The following is a 22,910-nucleotide window of genomic DNA, read 5'->3' as shown; positions in this document are numbered from 1 at the left end:
CTCATTACTGAATCAAATATTTGCTTCATTTTTCTTATCAATGCTTGATCCTTTAAATAGAAGATTTTTTAAGCTAATGTAACTTTATTTAGACAATTTTTCATACTGAGATTCTTCTGTTTATGTTATGAATCTTGGTAGTTTTGGCAATGGAGTCTACATCCACTTTGAGAAACAACTTGAATTAATTTTATTATGAGCAAAAAGGAATTTACAATAAAACAAGTAGATAACATGGAGACTATTTTTATAACAGGAGCTTTTGTTTTGTTTCTTTTCACACTCAAATGGGTTGAATGGCATTCTATTGAGGTACCCTTTTTTGAGTGTCAAGTTTTATGAAATAACTCAAAACCTCTTGTCAGAAATTTGATGTCAATGGACCAAGGACATCTGTTATTCTAGTGCTTACGTAGGAATCTCAAATCCATTCTATGTTGGAGTTCTAATTTTAAAGAGGTTAGATATGGTCTGTTTTTATTGGGTTGGTCCACAAAAAACAAAAACAAAAACAAAAACAAAAACAAAACAGAACCGGTGACCCAACCCGACCCAACCCGAAAATTTTGGGTTGGGTTGGGTTGGGTTGACCCTCCAAAAAAGAACTAATAGGATTCATTATTAGCCAACCCGAATATTTGGGTTGGTCCACAAAAATCTTCCAACCCGGCCCAACCCAAACTATGTACACCCCTACTTTTCAGTTCACCTAAATCTTTCATCTTAAATTCACTACTCAATCGTTTCTTGAGATCACAGATTTCAGAATAATCCTTAGACACCAGGATCATATCATCTACATACAGAAGTAGATAAATATATGTACCTTTCTGAGATAGTTTCCAGTACATGCAGGCATCATATGAGCTCCTGTGAAACCCTTGCTTCAGAATAAAGGTGTCAAACCGGATATACCACTGTCTCGGCGATTGCTTCAGTCCATAGATGGACTTGTGAAGACGACAAACCATGTCTTCCCTTCCTTTCACCTCATAGCCCTTAGATTGAGCCATGTAGATCACTTCCTCCAATTCACCATGAAGGAAAGTTGTGGTGACGCCCATCTGTTCAACAAACATATCAAAGTGAACAGCAATAGATAAAATTAATCGAATGGATGAATGCCTCGCCACCGGAGAGAAAATCTCATAAAAGTCAACTCCCTCCTTGTGAGTGTAGCCGTTGGCTACCAATCTAGCCTTATACCTAGGCTTGTTGTCACCTCTCGTACCTGGCTTGATTTTATAAATCCACTTTGACTGAATGAGTTTCTGATTAGGAAGCCTTGGTGACCATGTCTGATTCTTCTGCAATGAGAACAACTCTGCTTCCATAACATCCTTCCATTGTTCTTTCGAATCAGATACAATTGCCTCCTCAAAAGTAAGAGGCTTTCCTTCAATACTGTCAACTGCACAAGTAAGAGCATAAGCAACTAAATCAGCATAACCATACCTCGTAGGAGCCTGTCTCACCCGCTGAGGCTTGTCACGTGTAAGCTGATAGTTCTGTAGGTAGCTACTTGAGCTTTTTTCACCGAAAGCTCCCTCATCAATCAAAGTCCTCTACAGTTGAGGTTGTCTAACATCAGAATTGGATGACTGATCACTGGATTCGCCTGAACAAACTGATGGTCGTGCTTTAGAATCAATTCTAACCTCTGCCTCAACCTGATCAACTATTTGTTGTTTCTGCTGCTCTTTGACACAAAATGGCATCTCTGTTTCATTAAAGGTCACATCTCTGCTGATAATACATTTATTTCTGCCCTCTTCCATACATCAAAGTTTATATCCTTTAACACCCTGAAGATAGCCAATAAACATATATTTCAATGCCCTCTTGTTCAGCTTCCCTTCCTTAACACGAGCATAAGCTGAACATCCAAACACTTTGAGATGATCCAAACTTGGAGCTTTTCCTGTCCATATCTCCTGGGGAGTCTTTAGGCCTAAAGCGGAAAATGGACTCCTATTAATAAGATAACAGGCTGTTTGGGCAGTTTCCCTCCAAAACTTCAAGGGTAATGAAGCATTCGTCAAGAGACATCTTATATGCTCCATAATTGTTCTGTTGAAGCTCTCAACTAAACCATTCTGTTGTGGAGTATACATAACAGTGAAATGCCTCGTAATTCCCTCAGATTTGCAAAAATTATCAAATTTTTTATTCATAAATTCTAAATCGTTGTCTGTCCTCGGATACTTTACCTTTCTGCCGGTTTGGTTCTCAACCTGCTTTTTCCATTCAAGAAATTTTCCAAAAGCTTCATCCTTCTGTTTTAGTGGATACACCCACATCTTTCTTGAAAAATCATCAATGATCGAAATGAAGTATCTCGAACCCCCCATAGAAGGTACCTTTGTAGGACCCCACAAATCTGAATGAACATAATCCAAAATTCCTTTGATAGAATGCTTCCCTTTCCTAAACTTCACTCTGGTAGACTTTCTCATTATTCACAAAATTGGAGTTCAATGTCTTTAACTCCTCCAAGCAAACCTTGTTGTGAAAGAGCTTGAAGACCTCTTTCACTCACATGAGCTAGTCTGTTATGCCATAACATAGACTTATCTGTTTCTTTCCCAGATGCAATAGTAGCACTATCTGAAACTATATTACCCTCCAATACATAAAGGTCATTCCTCAAGGTCCTCTTTAGCTTAACCAAAGAATCCTTGATAACCTTCAAAACTTCATTCTCAGATTTATAGGAATAACCTGCTCTATCTAATTTGCCCAGAGAAATTAGATTTTGTTTGAGTTCTAGAACATACCTTACATTTGTAAGAATTTCGATCATTCCATCACATGTTGCAATTCGAACTGACCCAATTCCTTTTACATCACAAGCACCATTATTACCAAGCAAAACTGATCCCCCATCATTTTCCTGAAAGTCAATCAAGAAATCTTGATTAGGAGTCATGTGAAACGTACACCCTGAATCCATGATCCAAGTATTCTGAATGTCCCTACTGGACACCATCAAGACCTCTACTGAATCATATCCATCAGTAACATTTGCTGTACTAGAATCCCCTGCATGCTTACTACTTGATGCTTCCTTGCTCTTATTCAAAGGGCAATTTTTCCTAAAATGTCCTTCTTTATGACATAGGAAACACTTTTTGGTTTTCCCTTTTGATTTTGATCTGGATCTTGACTCTTTTCCTTTTCCGTTCTTTTTCTCACTTTTGCCTCTGGTCGTGAGTAACTCTCCATCCTTACGTTCCTTTTTACTCTCGAGGTTTCTCATTCTCAAGGCATCCAACACTATATCCATGGACAATGAATTCTGTCTATGTTTAATAGCTACCTTAACTTCTCGATAAGATTCAGACAAATAATTAGGAAGAATAACTGCTTGATTTTCATCCGACATCTTCTCACCGATGTTATTGAGATCAACTATAATCTTCTGAAATTCATCTAGGTTCTCTTCTAAGTCTTTACTAGAGTCCATTTTATATCCAAAGAATTTTTCTTTTAGATATAATTTATTTGGCAAGGACTTAGTCAAATAAAGACTTTCTAATTTCTTCCATAACTCCGCTGTAGTAGTGGCCTCATCTACTAGCCTGAGCAATCCATCTAACAGATATAGAATTATCGTCGAATAGGCCATTTCATCCATATCCTTTTTTTAGCTTCTGTAATTGTTGGTGGAAGGTCATTTTCATCTAAGATTTTGGCTACCTTTTGTTGCACCAGAATAGCCCTAATCTTTTTCCTCCATAACCTGAAATCACCTTTCCCATCAAATTTAACAACTTCGAACCGTGTAGACATCGAAGCATCTGTCAAATTAATCCCAACAAAAATATCCTGAACAAAGAATATGCCAGCACACTAAGCAGTAAAGAATGAACACCAAGATATATAGTGGTTCGACTAGTTTGGTCTACATCCACTTTGAGAACCAGCTTGAATTAATTTTATTATGAGCAAAAAGGAATTTATAATTACAGATAATCAATAATAATCACCAATCTAACAATAATCACCAATCTACAATTAATATCTACTGATACCGAGAGATCCACACACAACGTCACCTCTGAAACCGAGAACAACCCACTGCAAAATAGCCCAAATCAATCCGCCTCTAACCGGCGAACCACTCGCAGATCCGCGCATACCTCTCTGTTGCTGACAACCGGTAAGCCCACCCGACACCCACTGCGAAGGACGAGTACCTGCGTCATTGGACACAAACCCACGCCCCCGCCGACTGCACTACCACTGACGTCAAAAGTCGGTCGGCGCGACACAAACCTGGTATGAGCCTGCCGCCGACTAGATCGGCTGCTACCCTATTTCTCTCCGACGGCTGCTGTTTTTTTTTTTTCGGTTTTATCTCAGACGGCTGCCTCGTCTCTATCTCAAAGAGTCTCACGATTTCAGCCCTAATTTTGGAGAAGATATGTTTAATTACAAAAATGTCATTTGCCCATAATTACCAAGAATGTCATTGGACCTTTAATTTCACCAAAAATCCAATAAAACCCACTTAAATATCGTGTTATTTTCTACAAACTTTATGTATATATTGGTCAATATAACTTATTGATCGGTTAGTTAAACAAGTTTTCACTTTCTTTGTTGTGAATTAGTTAACTTTTGTGTTTTTTGAAAGTTGTGTTGTATATATAAAGAGAATTAAGATTTTATTTTGTGAATATACGGATGGAAAAGAAATATTATTCATTTTAAAAAAAGAGACATACTATTGATTTTCATATGCATATATATAGAAAAACGTGGGTTAAAATAAACTTTACCTTCATTTTTTGAACACATGCCCCAAACGTTGAGTGGGCTATCCCATTTCATATTGAAGCACTAAAAAATCCCTAGAATAAGAGCAATACTTGAATGTATCTTGCCCTGCATCAACAAAAAAACATTTAAAAATAGATAAAACAAAAAGTTTACTAGAAAACAAAATGTGATTTGACAATTGGGTAGATTGAAAAAAAAAAGTGATAGTCTAAAATGCATACCCAAGTTTTTTGTCCTAAAAAAATAAATTAATTGTTAGTATACTCTTGCATCATTTATTCTTATAATAGTTAAAATTAAATATTTGAAGATGAAAGTTCATCTAAATGTATAGTTCAATGGCATATGAAATGTGGTAGTGATCAAAATTCCACTATATATTGGGCACAACTAAAGACATAGTTTATGCATTTTGGTGTCTTTTAATGGAGCTGGTGGATCAAATTGAAAATTTAACCATGTTTACAATAAGTTCATGGATGATTTTTTACAAAAACACAAAATCCAAAAAATATTTAGTTGTTAAATTATTGCTACCATTATTACTTCCAGACAGCTTTTAAATATTGAGACCAATTACCAAAATTGAATCCATCAATCCATCCAAAATCTTGTCGTCTAAAATAATCAAATGGCCAATTCTCTCTCACTACTGATTGATTACTACTAAGTTATGTGTTCTTTGGAGAAAATTACTACTGATTGATCGAGATCTTGACGAGTTCTACAAAGGTATGATTACAAATCCTCTTATTTTAGATGAGTATGCTTTAGTTTCGGCCAAAATTAGTGAATTTGAAAGCTTATTGATTCTTGTTACTTCCGCTGCATAATAATACACTATTTAAAAAGGTGGTTACGAGTTGGCCTTGTCTAACTACAGTGAGTGAGGTGTGCAGTTTCCTAGGGTTAGTAGGCTATTATCGACGATATGGGAAATATTTTTTTTGCATAGCCATTTCTTTGACTCAATTGACTAGAAAAAGAGATTTCTTTATTTGGAGTAAGGCTTGTGAAGAAGGCTTGTGAAGAAATCTTCTAGGATCTCAAACAAAAGTTAGTTATTGCTTCAGTTCTTATAGTATCAGATGGAAGGGATGGTTTTGTTATTTAAATCGATGCCTCTAAGAAAGGATTGGGGTGTGTCTAATGTAGCAGAGTAAGGTACTTGCTTATGCCTCTCGTCAGTAGTTTTTGCCTTAAAGATTTGGAAACATTACTTTTATGAAGAGAAGATACAGATTTTCACAAATCATAAAAGCTTAAAATACTTCTACACTGAGAAGAAGTTAAATATGAGATAGTGTAGTTGGTTAGAGTTGGTGAAGAATTATGATTGTGAGATTCTGTACCACCTCGAAAAGGAAAATGTAGTAGCAAATACTCTAAGTAGGAAGGCAACCTATTTAACAACCCTGATTACTAGACAGACTCATCTATGCAAGAATCTCGAACGAGCTAAGATTGCAGTAGCAGTGAGGGAAGTTATTGCATAGTTGGTGCAATTGTCGGTATAACCAACCTTGAGAAAAAAATTATTGATGCTCAACGGGATGATCCTTACCTTGTTGAGAAAGTTTGAAAGGTGGAGTCAGGACAAGGCAGTGAATTCTCTGTGTCCACAGATAACGGTCTCCTTTATTATGGAGGCTTATGCGTACCTCTCCACATACATGTTTAAGTTACAACGATAACCTTGGATGTTAGTTTATTAGTTTGTGGTTAATACAACTAAAATATCACATATTTTATAGACAAAGTGAATAAAAATATTAAATATTATTAATCACCTACAAGTTTATTCATGCAAGGTTTACCAACTATAGAACCCTACGAGATTTAGAGCACCAACCCCAACAGAATCACTCTCACCTATGATAATCCCGAATAAAGAGGAGTTCATAATTAGCTCAGGATTAAGGTCTAGTTATCTTAGGTCATCAATTTGAAATAGTCAGTTTTAACAATAAACAGTTGTTATAAAAAAAGTAACTATTTTGTGGTCCAGTTTTATACAAACGTCTTTTGCATAAGATGCCCCCATTCACAAGTCTTCACCTGAACGACTTTGGGATCACATCGTTTGTATCAATACAAAGTGGGCCACATCTATAGTGTCCCCAAGATAAGTTGCTCAACCTCATCCATATACTTATAGAGTATTTTGGCTATATATTTAAAACTTTGTCCTCTTTTATATCTCTACATAAAGTTTAAATATTCATATTATGACCATGGGTTTGTTTATTAGATTTATAAATAAATGCAATTCAATAATGATTCATTAACACTTTTATTTAATGAAGTCTCAATAATACCTTTATTGTGAATAGAATATGTTTAATGTTTACCAACTGCAAGTTTTAGGACATTCCCAATAGTTAAGACATGATTTGGATTGACTAGGAAAAAATTGTTTTTCAAAAAGCCATTTTTCATTTAAATTTTTTTTTAATAAGGTTTGTTTAAAATAAAGAACTCACTTATTTGGTTACATTTTCTTAGACGTGTTTTTATACACTAGTTTTTTTTTTCTTTTTTTCTTTGGAGTTTGCTATACACTCAAAGTGTTTCTATTATGTCAAATTATATAAAAGAAGACGGGTAAATACTATGAACTAGTTGTTGCAGTTGGTGGCATAGGTGGTCATTGGAGTTGTGACTGGAGGCCATAGTTTTCAGAGTTAGTCGCCGAGATCGTCTTTGCCAAAATTGGGTGTCAAAGGTGGCTTTTGTTGAAGTTGGCAACCAAAGTAATCGTTGGACTTGGTCCCATAGTTGGCCATTGGAAATAGGGATGTCGATTTACCCCGCGGGGATCCACCCCGAATGGGGTGGGGAATCCCGATTAGACGGGGAATGAGGGTGGGAGCAGGGATAATTTTGTCCTCATTGGCTAAACGAGGATGGGGACGGGAATTATATTCCTCGTCCTCGCCTCCATCCCCCCTCCCCCGCGATGAATAATTATATAATTATATTATTAAATTATATATAATATAATTACTTATTATATTATCATCATCTCATCATCATCATTAATTCATATTCTGTTTACCTAAACAGAATATGAGTTTATAATAATTATTATAATAGTTATTATTATAATTATTATTATTTTATCAAATATACTTTTTACGAAAATTGTGATATAAAAAGTTAGCTATTTTTCTAGTTTTCATTTCAACATTTTCGTACTTTAATACATTTCTCAATTGTTTTAACATTTAAGACTTTCTACCTTCAGCCATAAATGTTGTAGTATTTAAATGGGAAGCTTGACTATGATATTAAATATTTAAATTTTAACTTTTAGAAATTATAGGATTAAATTATATTTTTACACATATAATAATATTTTTTTTATAATGAATTTTTATACTTTTTTCTTTGAATAAAAAAATTATTGGAATCCCCGCCTCGATCTCTGCGAAAAATTTCGTGGGGATGGTGTAGGGGGGATTGGGGACGGAGAAGCCTTCCCTGTCCCCGCCCCACCCCATGGACATCTCTAGTTGGAAGTGGTTGTCAATAGAGGGAGTGATTGGATATATTAGAGGGAGGAAAACTTAGTTATTATGGCCACTTGGTTGTAAATATTTCCACCATAGAAAAATAAGGGTCAAATTTATAGACCTTACCCCATTGTTTTAAGGATTATTTGGTCATTTGTCCAAAAAATAATTGCCCTTTTTAAAAGTAGCCAAACAACTCTATATTTGTAAAAATGACCGAATATTCCAATGATACGATTTTGTATTTAAAAAAGTGACAACTATGCCCTCCTATAAGATCCTTATATTTTGTGTGCTTAAAAACAAAATCTTTTGAATAAAAATTCCCTAATATCTACATCTATAGTGATAACTGAAACTAATAAATATATCTAAATTTTTCATACTCATTACTATAGTACTATAGAAATCGTGTTATAATTATAGAATATATCACAAAACAAAAATCAAATCAAATCAACTTTTCAATCTTTACATATCCCAAGGAGAAACCCTTCATCTTCGTTCAATCTCTCATACCCCATTTCATCTTCCCACGCAACACTGAAATAAACCAGCATTTCATCTTCAGAAACCCTCGAATCCCAAATAAGAAATACCGTGTATGTGAAGAATAAAGCCTAATTTGGGATTCTCCATCATATGTCATATACCCACTCACCTCAGTTTCTTTATTAATGAGCAAACTCTCCCTGCTTTATTAATTATCTATTTTTCATATTTACAAGGAGGGTATTTGTGTTTGTCTTATGTTCCCCATTCCTTTACTTCACATTCATAGCATTCCGTGTATATTTTCTATTAAAAAATGCTAGATTTTTTTTCAAAGTTTTGCCATACATTTCTTGTACTTAGCTAAACTTTTCATTAATCTTTTAGCAAAACAAAATACTTATGACAATTTGAATCTTATACCTTGTAACAACTTCAAAAAAAAAAAAAAAAAAAACCCTTTTAACAACTAAAAAAACAACTAAGTGAGTCATACTGTGTTATGAAATTACTTTGAATTCAAAATATACCGTCGAAAATATTTCTAAAATATACAATGATAACCAAAAAAAATATGATCCATTTTTCAAAAAAATTATTAAGATCCGTGGATATAGTGGTACTTGGATGAATAAATCGTAACCTAAATAATTGTAGTTTTTTTTTCCAGAGAATTGATTGGAGTATTGGAAAGTTGGAGATGAAAGATATGGGTGATTGGAGAGTTTTTGTTGGATATGGAAGATGAACGAACAATCTACCATTACAATTAATCAAATATATAGTATCAAAGATTGAGAAAATGAACACCTAGAAAACAATTAAAGACCAAAAAAAAGAAAAAAAAACCCACCGGCAAAAGGGAAGAAGAATAGCCTCTTTTGGGGAATGTAACCTCTGGAGGGAAGAATATTTTTCATCCGAAGTAATATCTAAATAATTAGAAAACCCATTCTAATAAAATCTCACATAAATCTCCAAAATGCACACTTGGCAACGTAACCCTTAATGAAAAAGGAAGATTCCTTTTTTTTTTTTTTAAAAAAAAAACACTTTAATTAAAATAAGGCAATACTTGAATTATGTCTTGCATCAATGGAAAAGAATTTTTTAAAAAGGAAAAACCAAAAGTTTGACCGATGATTAGCTACGATTGCGATTGGATAATTTGGTAGATTGTAAAAAAAAAAAAAAAAAAAAAAAAAAAAAAAAAATTAGAATGCACACCCATGTTTTTTCGTTAAAAAATAAAAATGTTAGTATACTTTTGCATCCTTAATTCTTAGAGTTAAAATTAAATATTTGAAGATCTTATAGTTTGAGAGTTCATTCAAATGAGTGTAGTAAAACGACATATGAAATATTTAGGGACCAAAATTCTACGGTAGTTGGCACAATTAAGTGTAGTTTATATATTTTGCGGGGAGTGGTTGGATCACATTGAAAATTCAAGGTTATTTACAATTAATAGATTGAAAAAAAAAAAAAAAAAAAGAAAAAATTTAATTAATATATTATTGCTACCATTATTATTCCATACTGAAGCATTTTAAACACCGAGACCAGTCACCAAATTTCTAAGTCCATCGAAAAACTGGTCCCCTAAAATTATCAATGGCCAATACTCTCCCACTTTACGAAAAAACAATTATCAAAAGACCAACACAAAGAGCATTGGACATTGCCATCTTCTTCCTGTTGCTTTCTCTGGTTTCTTATCGTCTGTTGTTGCTCTTCAACCATGGCTTCTCCCATCTCCAAACCATTGCTTTCCTCTGCGAATCTTGGTTCTCTTTCGTCTGGTTTCTTGCCGTCATCATCAAATGGAACCCCGTCGACTACAAAACTTACCCTCAACGCCTCCTCAAACGGTAAACGCACACCATCTTTTCATTTCTTAGATCTGTTTGGAATAACTTAACCTCTTACAAAATCATTTCAAATATATTCTAAGCAAAGAAAGAAAAAAAAGGTTGTAACTAAGGTCTTCTTTGCTAATCATTTAGACCCCGTTTGAATATTTTGTTTTTGAAAATTAAACTTATGAACACTACTTTCATCACCAAATTTCATTCTTTGTTATCTATTTTTCATCAATGATTTAATAAATCAAGCCAAATTTTGAGATCGTATTAAAAAAAGTAGCTTACAAAACATTGTTTATGTTTATGAACTTTGACTAATAATTCAACCATTGTAGTTAAGAAAAATACAAATCATGGTAATAAATGTGGATGAAATATGCTTAATTTTAAAAAACAAAAACCCAAATGGTTATCAAATGAAGCCTTAGTTTTTGTTTTTGAAAATTAAGTCTATTAACACTCCTTTCACTTCTATATTTTTTTGCTTTTGATTTATTTTTTACTTATGTTTTAAAAATTAAGCCAAATTTTAAAATGACTAGACATTCAACTCATGTATTAAAAAAGATTAAAGATGCAAATAATAGAAAAACATTAAGAAGGAAATAGACAAAATCTTAGAAAAACAAAAAATAAAATGATTATCAAATAGTGTCTTAGTTGTTTTTTCTTTTGAGTTCAACAATTTGGGAGTTGGAATGGAGATCTATAATTTTAAGGAAAGGATAAAATAAAATAAAATATTTTAATTTTTGAGTAGCAGTTTATATATATATAAGAGCAGTGATATTAATGATATTTGCTCCATGCCAATTTTTTTTTATTAAACAGCTAATTAGACTGTACGAAAATAGATTAGGTAGAGCACTCAAGTTTTTCTGAACACAAAAATAATTGAGGTAAATTAAGATGAGTTATAAGAATTTATGGGTGGTGTAGGGAGGTGGAACTTCCGGCCGTGGATATATTTGTGACAACGGCGGATCCTGTGTTGGAACCACCGATAATAACAGTAAATACTGTACTGTCTTTGATGGCGTTGGATTATCCGACAAACAAATTGAGTTGTTATATCTCTGACGATGGATGTTCTGCTATGACCTTCTATGCACTGAGTGAAACAGTGAATTTTGCAAAAATGTGGGTGCCATTTTGCAAAAAATATGAAGTTGAAATACGAGCTCCTTTTAGATACTTCTTAAATGACTCACCAATGCATTTTCATTCTTCTCCACAATTCCAACATGATTGGAAAACTGTCAAGGTAAGTGACAATGACAACCTAAACCCTTTTCTATATATATATATATATATATATTTATTGTGAACTGACAATAAAAAAATCTTTGGTAGTTGGATATTTACTACTTATTAGACCATTAGCATTTAAGGTCTCGCAGCCACTTCTACTTTTTTTTTTTTCTTTCTTGAAATTAAGTTTATAAATCCTCATTTCATTTCTATTTTTTTTTTTATTATTTACTTTTTTATTCATATTTTAAAAAACAAAGCCAAATTTTAAAAAAATTTGTTTTTATTTTTGGAATCTAGTTAAGAATTTAACTATTATACTTAAGAAAGATATAAATTATGATAAGAACATGAGAGAAAATGAACTTAATTTTCAAAACAAAAATACTTAAATGGGTTTCGTCTAGCAACTATCTGTGGCATCCCTACCAAATTGTTCAATCATAATTTGCCATGTGGTGTAGCAAATTCTTTTTTATTTCTTTTTTGAAATGTTTTAATACTTCTTTGCTGTGCGTGATGAGAATGTGATGCATAAAAATGGGTGCATCCAAGTATTACGCTTTTCAAAACTAGAAACAATAGAATCAAATGATACCCAATGAGGACTAAGTGACTTGTTTTATAACCATGATTAAAATATTATTTTGCTCCCTCTACTTTGTAGTTTGTTGAAATTTAGTTTTGTATTTTTAATAAATCTTAATTTTTTGGGTTGTTTTCAAATATAGACAAATGAACCAAAATATTTACAAATTATATCAAAATTTTCGAACTATCAATGATAGATGCTAATAGACACTGATATACCTCTATTAGTATCTATCAGTGACATTGATAGACACGGATAGAAGTCTATCAGTGTCTATTAGCGTCTATCATTAATAGTTCTAGAATTTTATTATATTTTGTAAATATTTTCAATAATTTTACCACTTGAAATAATTTTCTTAATTTTTTTTCCTACAATTTGTTTATTATTAATTAGAAAAAGAAGTGATTATATATTACCATTTTCACTATAAACTTTCAAAATATATTCACATATTATGTTTCTTTGCATGAAATTTTTTATTATAACTTCGTCAATTTGAACAAAAAAAAATAACTTTGCAAGACGAAATTTAAGATTTATGATTTATTGAAATTATGAGAAATAAAATTGAACATTTAAAATTTATTGAATAAAAATTAACTTGAAATGATTAAATTTAAATTTATCGGATGTATAAAAAGTTAAAATTTGACGTTTAAAAATATATGGATTAAAAATTAAACAAAGTGTGGAACCAAAATAGTGTTTTAATGAAAATAGGATATACATTATAGATAGAATTGATTTGTTTTTGTTTAAAAAGACATGGAAGGGGTTAGTTGAGAAATGAATAAAGGATAGATATGTAATTATGAAAAATGAAGGTTGGGTATGAGAGGCTTGAAGGGAAAATAAAGGAAGCAGAAGAAAACAGACTTTGTTCACATGAAGAGATTGGACTGGGCATTGACTTGGCTGCTTTCTCCAACATCCACACCAAACACCATCCCACCATAATAAAGGTACTCCTCTTCCCTCTCCCTTGTTTGCCTCTTGGGGAACAAAAACAAAAAAAACATAAATAAAGAATCAAAAGTGTTGTTTAAATATCTTTCATTTACATAATTCTCCCTATTAAAATTAATGTATAAATAATTTTCAAAGATAATCATACTGAAGGGTTTAAGTTAAGTCACTTCTGAAAGTTTAAGAGTTTAATTTTTTTGATACATTTAGAAGTTTGAACACAAAAACGAACATAGCCATCATATGCAAGAACAAAGTGGATTAGTCACAAAAGCGAACATAGCCATTAAGACATACAAACTCCTAAATGTATGTCTTAAAAAATTGAACACAAAAACAAACCAAACCAACATCAATAGCCATCATATGCAAGAACATCATCCTACCTGCCCAAAATAGAACCTAATTAGTAGATAAATGCATTAACTATAGAACACCATCAATTTCAGCTTGCGCTTTGTACAACGCTGAATATGAAGAACTAGCTCTCTAGATTCAGCAACCAAGACATGCATAATACGCTTCCCAAACGAAGTGTTAACTAACGTCTGGCTAGGACAACTTTTAGTGTCCTAAGACTTCGTGTGAACAAGATCAGAAACATGGTTACCTTGGTAAAGTTTATGAGTGAAAGAGAGTAGGGAAGGAGCCATTAAATGTCAGAATATCTGATTTTTTAATAGGTGAAACCCCCAAATCAGGCGAAGATAACATATAGGTTATGTGACAGCTTAAGATCCAATATGTCTCATGATTTGGTTTGTCACAAAGGCTCCATAATTGAACTTAGTAGGAGAGGCACCCGTTTACCAACCCCAATCTTGTGCAAAAGCGCACTTAAATCAAAAGCCATTAATTCCATGATCTCTATACAGTCTTGAGCTTGATCAGACAACTCTTTTTCTACAACCATACGCCTTTTCACCACAAATTTTCACATTCTAGCATTATGCAAAAAAAGAAACAAAATGGCATTTAGAGGCACAACAGGGATAGAGGTTGAGTGATTCTTAATCTTTTGACTTTTAGCAGGCTGTTTACACTTTGCAGCATGAGGGTTGTCCACCTTAGAGCTTGAGTCATCACCCACAAGCCCATAAGATCCTGAGTTTTCTTTTTCACAAGAATTTTGTTCAGACGGACATGGGGAGCATTGTCTTCATTTTTCATTTTCTTCTCCTACTTCTTGCTCAAAACACTCATAGATATATTATCATCAGATTCACCTTCTTCACAGCTCTCAACACTAGGAATGAACAGTGGTATATATTTAAGGAAAATAGATAATTACAAGAGTAAAACGAATATTTAACCTAGTCGTGATTACCAACAACCCGTGAAAATCCACTTGTTTATACTGATTATATCCATAGACACAACATATCTTATAGTGTATAAGAGTTCAACAATAAGTCTATAGTGGTTTGTCCCATAGTTAATGAGTGAAGGTTAGTTTAATTAATTAATCTTGGATCATTGAAACTTATAATTTGTAGGTCCATAAAGCACTCTTGTTATCTCAACACAAACTAACAAAGATCAAATATATTGAAAGAAAATTTGAAACCTTCAAATTTTATGAGGAAAAATATTAATTGTATTGAATACAATTAAGTACATATTTTATTATAAAGTTTATTTGAATGAGTTTCAAATTTTAACTTTATAATATGAATGATTAATTTATTTGAATAGAATTCAAATAAATAAATTATCTAATTTGAATAACAATCGAATTAAATAGATAATGAGAAAATTAATTTATTTGAATATGATTCAAATAATTAATTCATTCAAATTAAAGAGATAATGGAGAGAATAAATATTTAAATATAATTGAAATATTTAAAAAATTTTAACATGTGAGGTTGGATAATTGTCTTTTAATTATCTTTTAATATGAAATATTAGTAGATAACTATAATTAAATCTCCACGGAAGGGTTATTCTAATAGGATTTGGAGTAGCCTAGTAGAGTTCTATAAATATAGCCCTAGGGAGCTCTTATGGGACTACACTACAACATAATCTCTACAACCATCTTGTTGAGATTTTCTCCAATAAAATTCTCTCAAATTTTAGAGAAATATTTTTAGAGAAGGATTCTCTAGAAATTCTCCTTCATCATTCCCTTTCATCTTTCAAGAATGGTTCCTATAAGTCAAATGCTTGCTAGAATTATAAAAAGAAAAATCTTGTAGAAAAGGGAAGACTTTGAAGAGCAGCTAATCAGTTTGAAGAGAATATTTTGTTGCAGTTGCAGATTGAAAAAAGTATGATGCTTAACATTTTCTTCTAGTTTTTGTATTTTATATTCTTTCAATAAATCAAAGAACGTAGTCATACGCTTCCGCTGGGATTTGATCACCTTCTGATAAGACATCTTTCCTTTGTAAAAATGACATTAAGCTCTGGATCGCATAGTTGACGTATGCTAATAAGCTTTGCAGTAAGCCCTTTCAACAAGCATAACATCATCAAGAGAAGGAAGACAAGGGTATTTGAGTTTACCTTTTCCAATAATCTAACTAGTTGCACCATCTCCAAATGTGACCTATCCTAATCCTATAGCTTTGAGGTTAGAAATTTAGCTTTTCTCACCTGTCATGTGTTTGGAAGTTCAAAACTATCAAAAAATCGACCACCTTTAGTGGACATCATAAAGAACGTTAGAACAACATTACATTGAGTAGACGTATTTTTTAACTTTCCATTCCTACATAATTCTTGGAGAATTTTGAACAACATTACCTATTTTGGGTGGAAAAACTAGCCTTGTCACCTTTTTAAGATATCTATGGAGGGAACAGTAAGGTTCGAAATGATCCATTCTTTCACAATAATGACAAATCCACACCAATCATGGCTTTCAACCAAGATTCTAGTTGACAATAGGTTCTGATATTTTGTTTTCCTTTAAATAAAGGATTACTTACAACTTTGCTTTTTGAACCTGAGAAACCAAGCCCAGATAAATCATCAGAAGTTTTGCCTTTTGAAAGATTCTTCCCAAGAGCATCAGCTTCGAAATAAATCCCTGACAACGACGCCAATTTATTCGAGGCTGTCGATCCCCAATAAAATAAATTTATAAATCACTCTAAAGAGTTTATAGCTAGATGAAACAAGTTGTCTCCACATGAAATCTTAAGATGTTAAAGTCTATTGATGAATTTGAATGGTCATAGGGGGTTGGTTGTTTTGTTTGCAATTAAATTTAAAAGTATGAATGTAAAAGCATAATTAAAAAGGGAATTAATTTGATTAAAAGGCTTAGCCTAGGAACTTGAAATCTACCCAATCACTTGGTTGATCATAGAAGTTCTAAAATCATGCGATGCTAGCATGTTTTACTCTTAGTTCACTTGCTCTAGAAGTCCTAAGCCACATGCTCTTATGTATTGATTAATTTCTAAATCAATCTAGATGTTCAACTAATTGGGTTCATTAGTGTCCATGTCAATTAATCACCTGTATTAAGATAGGTAATATAGCTAATGTGATTTAATAACCCGATTAGCCTTAGTTATCGATCGATTCGTTCTTGAAATTAATTAATCATACAATGTTTTTGAGAAGATTATTCTAAACAATCTAAGTTCACATCCAAGCATGCTTTAAACCTTGCCCTTGAGGCTAAAAATACATTAGTTTCAATCCTAATCTCTAGCAATTAAAGAATAAATGAGAGTTATGAAATAAATGCATAGAAATTAAAATATCATTCAAGAACAAAGAAATTAACAAGCATACATCATAGAAGTGAAAATTCAAGTCTCCCATCCAAGATCTAATGAGTTCCAATCCTACCCTAAGCTAGAAATACTTACCTTGGCCACACATATCGTGCCAAGATGAAGTCCAAATGTAAATAAATGAAAAACTATAATAAGTTAATGCTAAGAAAAAAAAAAACACAGAGAGAATGAAGTTGGAGGCTAGAAATTCGAGGATCCAATGACCTAATTGGCCAAAAATCTATTTATAAAAAGAGCCAAGTGCAACATCACGACGTTGGCCTCTCTTGCCGAAGCGCCAGCCTCAAGCATCGTTTCCTCCCCGCAGCGCCAGGTCTAGGGGTAATTTGGACATGTTCCACTCCTTTCTTCGCGGTCGATGCTGCGGAGCTTTGATTTGATCGATTTTTATCCCTTTTGGCTCTATGGTCCATTATAACTCTTAGTTGCTCAATACCTACAAACTAGCATAATAAACAGTCAATAGAAATCACCTTCATGTCAAAACTTTTAGGTTGAGATCTTAGAACTTTACCAACCAGTTTTTCTTTTGGAGATCATTTCACCCTAAGGCAAACAATATGTTCGCAATATCAAGCAAACAAACATTGCACTTAGCAATTATTTAATCTTCAAGCATTTTTAAACTTTCAAACTTGTGATCAAAATTGAAGTCTCATCTTGAATTTTGATGTTTCCTCAAGAGTCATAGCCAGAATATATCTATCAGCTGAAAGATATTTTTGTAAATGCCATTAAAGATAACAGTGAGAGCATGAGAATTTTCAAGAGAGGCTCCATTTTTAGCTCCTATCCACTCAATTTCAGGTTTAGGAGCATTCCCACTATTGAAAAATTGTAATATGTGGAGGAGTCCATCTAATTACAATGAATTTCCAAGTTTTGTGATCATTACACTTCAAAAATGTTATCATCGTAGTCTTTCAAATATGAGTAGTTTGTTCTATCCAACACTGAGGATGTGTTGTAGATCCACCTTCTTTAATTCCTTCAATTTGAAGAAATAAAGATCAAAGTACCAGAAGTGATGGTGTCCCACACTTATGCCAATTTACATTAAGGTTATCTAACACACAACAACACTTGTCACACACGGTGTTACAACAATTCGATGAAAATCAAATATAAACACACACAAAAAAAAGCATGAACAGAACCTAGAGTTTGGTAACGTAGTTTGATGCAATACTGCCTATGTCTATGGGGCAATGTATCCAAGAAAAAAAAATTTACTAATATAATGTCAAGTGATTACAATGTTGCACTTATCTATAAAGAAAGGACAATTACAAGACACACAAATTGCTTAACTTCTTAAATAATAACTTAGGCTTCCCATAAGTGTGGGACTCCCTCTCATGAAACTTAGGCTCCCCCAAGTATGAGACTCTCTTTTACCAAGACTTTTATCTTTCGACCTTCAAATAAAGACCATTCCATTTGATGAATCTAGACTCCCCCAAAGTTTGAGATTTCTTGTCAAGTTTTAGTAAAACGATTCAACAAGATTTAGAGAAACACTCACGATCTACTGCAACAACATGTTTCCACAATCCTAAGGATTGATACACTTGTGGTTTATAGCGAACACACAAAACAAATGGTTCAATGATTATTCAAAATGGTCAACCCTAAAAAGAGAACAACATCCTCTTAAATAAGCACCACGAAAAAAGGAAACGATCCTAAACAAATTCTACACACAACTCATAGAAATAAGTCATAAGAATAAACACCGAAGATTTTTTAGATATGAAAAAAATATTATGCAAGATCCGTATTTTAGGGAGCATCATTCTGTGTAGAACAACAATAGAGATGGACTGCCACAACATCCTAAAATAAATATTGTCAACACCAAATTTCTAACGTTCATAATAATAAAAAAAATATTTTAGGGACCTTTCAAATCTAGTCTTAAAAATTTAGAGACTAAAAAATATATTTTTAAGAATTCGGGAACTAAAAAAATAAATTTTGAAAATTCGCAAATCAAATACACTTGGTCTTAAAAATCGATGGACTAAAAGATTAGATTTTTCAAAATTCACATACCAAATATACATATTCTTCACAACTTGAGAACTAAAAGGTAATTTTTTTATCATTTTTTAGTATATCAATAATTTGGTAGCAAAAGATTCAAAACTCTGACCTGATGAAGTATATATCATACGCCATTTAAGCTATCTCATGTTGTTTGGTTTTAATAATTTAATAATTATAATTTGTATTTCTTTAATTTATTTAATAAAACTGTGTTCTTATTAAACAAGGGAGTTCAAATATTATTTTTGTTAACCTAATCAACAAACATAATATTATAGTGAAATAATCTTACTGTTATCAATCTCGAAGTGAAAAGTTCGATTATTCCACCTAACATATTATAAAAAACAACAATATACTGACATGTTTATATAACCAATTGTATTTATAGATATTGTGGGAGAACAAAGATGTTTCAGATGAATTGCCACATTTAATTTATGTATCAAGGGAGAAGAGTTTAAAACATCACCACCAAAACAAGGCGGGCGCTATGAATGTTCTGGTAATTCGAAACATACTGATTAATAATATATATATCATGCTGATTAAAAATGATTGATAAATATCATTTTATACTCTAAATTATGAGCTTATATCAATTAAAATTCTATATAAATAATTGTATCAATTTAAATCACCAACTTTCATAAATGTATCATTTTACACTCTTTTATATTTTGTTTGATCAATATGATGTGGAACCTATGACTTGAGTCTACTAAATGTCTAAGAACTTGTTCGGTGCAAAATCTCAAAACAAAATTTTAGAAACAATGAATTCAAAGAAAACGGAGTTATATTTGGTTAAAAATTCATAAATTAAATTTCAATTAATTTTTTTTTTGAATGTATTTGATAATATATTAATAAACCATAAAACTCATTATAGTTACTTACTAAATATTAACTTGAATATAAAATATCCAATTTATGCACTTGTTTTATGTTAAAATTTTTATATAACAATATTTTGTTATATCATATAATAATATATTATAGGAAAATTATTTCAAATGGTAAAACTGTTGAAAATATTTACAAGATATAACAAAATTTTAGAACTATCAATGATAGATGTTGATAGACACTGATAGAGACACTGATAAAAGTTTATCAGTGTCTATCAACGTCTATCATTGATGGTTCTAATTTTGCTATATTTTGTAAATATTTTAGTTTATTTTTCTATATTTAAAAAAACCCCTATATTATATAATACATATTTTAATTTCACTAAAATAATTGAGTTTATAACATGAAATATTATATTTGTTCTTGTTTATATCTTTTCTAATATAATTCAGCATTTTTAATTTTGAATTCAAAATTTGGGTAAACAGAAAAACTAAAAATCTTGTTTTCAGAATTTGCACTATTTGAATCATGGAATTTGAAATCAATTTTCGAAAATTTGCTCAACTTAGTGAATTTGAAAACATAAAACATGATCTGAATTGTCAACCACACAAGCATTAAAATTTCATAAACAAATTAATTAAGACATTTCATTATGATTACCTTTCAAAATCATTCATACATTGATTCTCAAACATGTGTAGACTTCTTCAAGTTGGTTCTACAAGATAAATGATTAAAATAAATGTAAGATGATTATTAAAAGAAATATGACTAAGTGTTTAAATTGAATCATTTATGAACATATACGTAAAACTTTAATTGATACAATTAATTTCGTTAAAAAACTGATACAATTATAAGTTTCATACAGGTTTTTCCAAACAAAATGAAGTAGAAGATGTAAATTGATACATTTACATGAGTTTGATGAGAATTTAAATTGATGCAATTAATAATTTAGAGTTTAAATTGATATAAATCCTAAAATTTAGGTATAGATTGATATTTCCCTTAAAAAGATATATAATAATGTTTGTACGAATTGATGTTGTAGACAAGAGTGTCGGGATTATTGACAAATGCGCCATACATATTAAATGTGGACTGTGACATGTTTGTCAATAATCCCCAAGTTGTTTTACATGCAATGAGTGTATTTTGCACCCCTAAAGATGATTTGGAAGATATTGGATATATTCAATCTCCCCAATGCTTTTATGATGGGCCTGAGGACGACCGATATGGAAATCAATTGGTGGTCATATTCGAGGTAATTTTTTGAAAATTTCTTTATTCATGTACATGTAATCTTTCTTCATATTTTGCAATTCGATAGTTAAAACAAGATGTATAATTTAAAAGAATTTGGTTGTATACTAGGCTACCCCTAGAGCATAGGGATGACTAAAATTCTTCGCCAGGATGGATCTCGAACCAAATTCCTTGGAGATCCGACCCAATTGGGACAAGAAATTTCCGATTTGATTGAGGACAAGGTCAAATCAGGGATTTAAATTGGGTTCCCAATCAGGAATCAGGCGAGGATGGAGAGGGGATCTTCGACCTCGAACCTGATTCCCGTCCCCGTCTTGATTTTTTTAATTGTTTATATATGTATATATACTACTACTACTACTAATAATAATAAAACAATATATTATTGAAACAATATGTTTCAGTTTTTTTTCTTTTTTAATTTTAAAAATCTAAAATAATAAATTTAATTTTTATTAGTTTATAATAAAAAAAACATGTAGCATTTAATTTAAACAACTATATGTGACAATAATACTAATTTCCTACATAAAATTTATAATTTCAATATAAATATTAAATTTAGTTAATTTTAAATAATAAAAATAATAAAATAAAGCAAGGATTTTCCTCGCAAAGATTCTCTGATCTCGACCCTGACTCCCCAAAACGGGGAATGGGGCGGGGATGGAGATTAAAAATCCCCACAGGACTGGGATGAGGAATGCATTTTGGGTAACCCATTTTGAGGAGTAAAAGGACTCTACAAGAATGAGCTATGTGACTCGGCTACAAAAGTTAGTTGTACCCAAAAGTGTTGGGATTTTAATATGTAGCGAATAGATATAAAGTCAAATAAATCACAAGTACAAACGAGAGAAAGATAACAACGGTAACATGTAAATGAAAAATTCATAAGGGTTGTTTGGGGCGCGAAGTTAAGATGTGATATATGGAGTTCATATACTTGTAGAGTTTATATGTCTATAAAGTTGGGTTCATACGTTATGAGTATTTGATGTAGTTTTTTAAACTCTTCATAATCTGCTTTTATGATTATTATTTTTGTTTTGATTTTTTTTATTCAATAATTCCACCCATCTTTATTTGAATAAAATATGGATTAAAATTTTTTTCTTTTATTTTTATAAAGTTTGACTATCTTTCTTTTATTTTTTTTTAGGTAATGAATAATAATTAACCAACTACATTTCTTGCACGAATATGGTTAAATAAAATAGGAACCAAAGAGAAATTATTAATTCTAATTTTTTTCCATCAATTTCATCTTTATCTTCTTCTTCTTCTTCCTTTCTTCATCTTGTTACTCTATTTTTTTTCCTCTTTTATGAATTTTTCTTAATCAAATATCCCCTATCATCTACAGTGAATTTAATCTCACCACGTTTCTTTATCAATTCCACTTTCAATTCCTCCTAATTTGGAGGGTCATCAGAGAACAAATCTTCATTTTTCACTAATTCTTACTAGAAAATGTTTTGGAAAATAAATCTCCATT

At 31.6% G+C, this 22,910-nt stretch overlaps 2 protein-coding genes across 3 annotated transcripts in view; one reads left to right on the top strand and one right to left on the bottom strand.

Moving 5' to 3' along the window:
- Positions 1-1,018: 1,018 nt before the first annotated feature.
- Positions 1,019-4,208, bottom strand: LOC120089034. The gene is made up of 7 exons (XM_039046464.1): positions 4,143-4,208; positions 2,623-2,893; positions 1,988-2,380; positions 1,805-1,876; positions 1,659-1,720; positions 1,261-1,565; positions 1,019-1,064 (listed from the first exon to the last, which is right to left on the bottom strand). The coding sequence occupies exons 1-7, from the start codon at positions 4,206-4,208 to the stop codon at positions 1,019-1,021; spliced, it is 1,215 nt and encodes a 404-aa protein (XP_038902392.1).
- A 6,153-nt stretch (positions 4,209-10,361) lies between these two features.
- The window catches only part of LOC120087625 (cellulose synthase-like protein H1), a 29,258-nt gene continuing 16,709 nt past the window's right edge, over positions 10,362-22,910 (top strand). Inside the window, exons 1-5 of one of the 2 annotated variants that reach the window (XM_039044460.1) lie at positions 10,362-10,663; positions 11,597-11,921; positions 13,328-13,465; positions 19,668-19,781; positions 21,192-21,407. In XM_039044460.1, the coding sequence (XP_038900388.1) occupies positions 10,407-10,663; positions 11,597-11,921; positions 13,328-13,465; positions 19,668-19,781; positions 21,192-21,407 (1,050 nt within the window). In that variant the 5' untranslated portion in view covers positions 10,362-10,406. The remainder of the gene's footprint in view (positions 10,664-11,596; positions 11,922-13,327; positions 13,466-19,667; positions 19,782-21,191; positions 21,408-22,910) is intronic. The other variant, XM_039044461.1, reaches the window with a different exon arrangement.

The sequence above is a fragment of the Benincasa hispida genome, chromosome 10 (assembly GCF_009727055.1).
Source record: "Benincasa hispida cultivar B227 chromosome 10, ASM972705v1, whole genome shotgun sequence".
Lineage (NCBI taxonomy): Eukaryota > Viridiplantae > Streptophyta > Magnoliopsida > Cucurbitales > Cucurbitaceae > Benincasa > Benincasa hispida.
The sequence above is the reverse complement of the archived record's forward strand: the minus strand, read 5'-3'. Positions and strand labels throughout refer to the sequence as shown.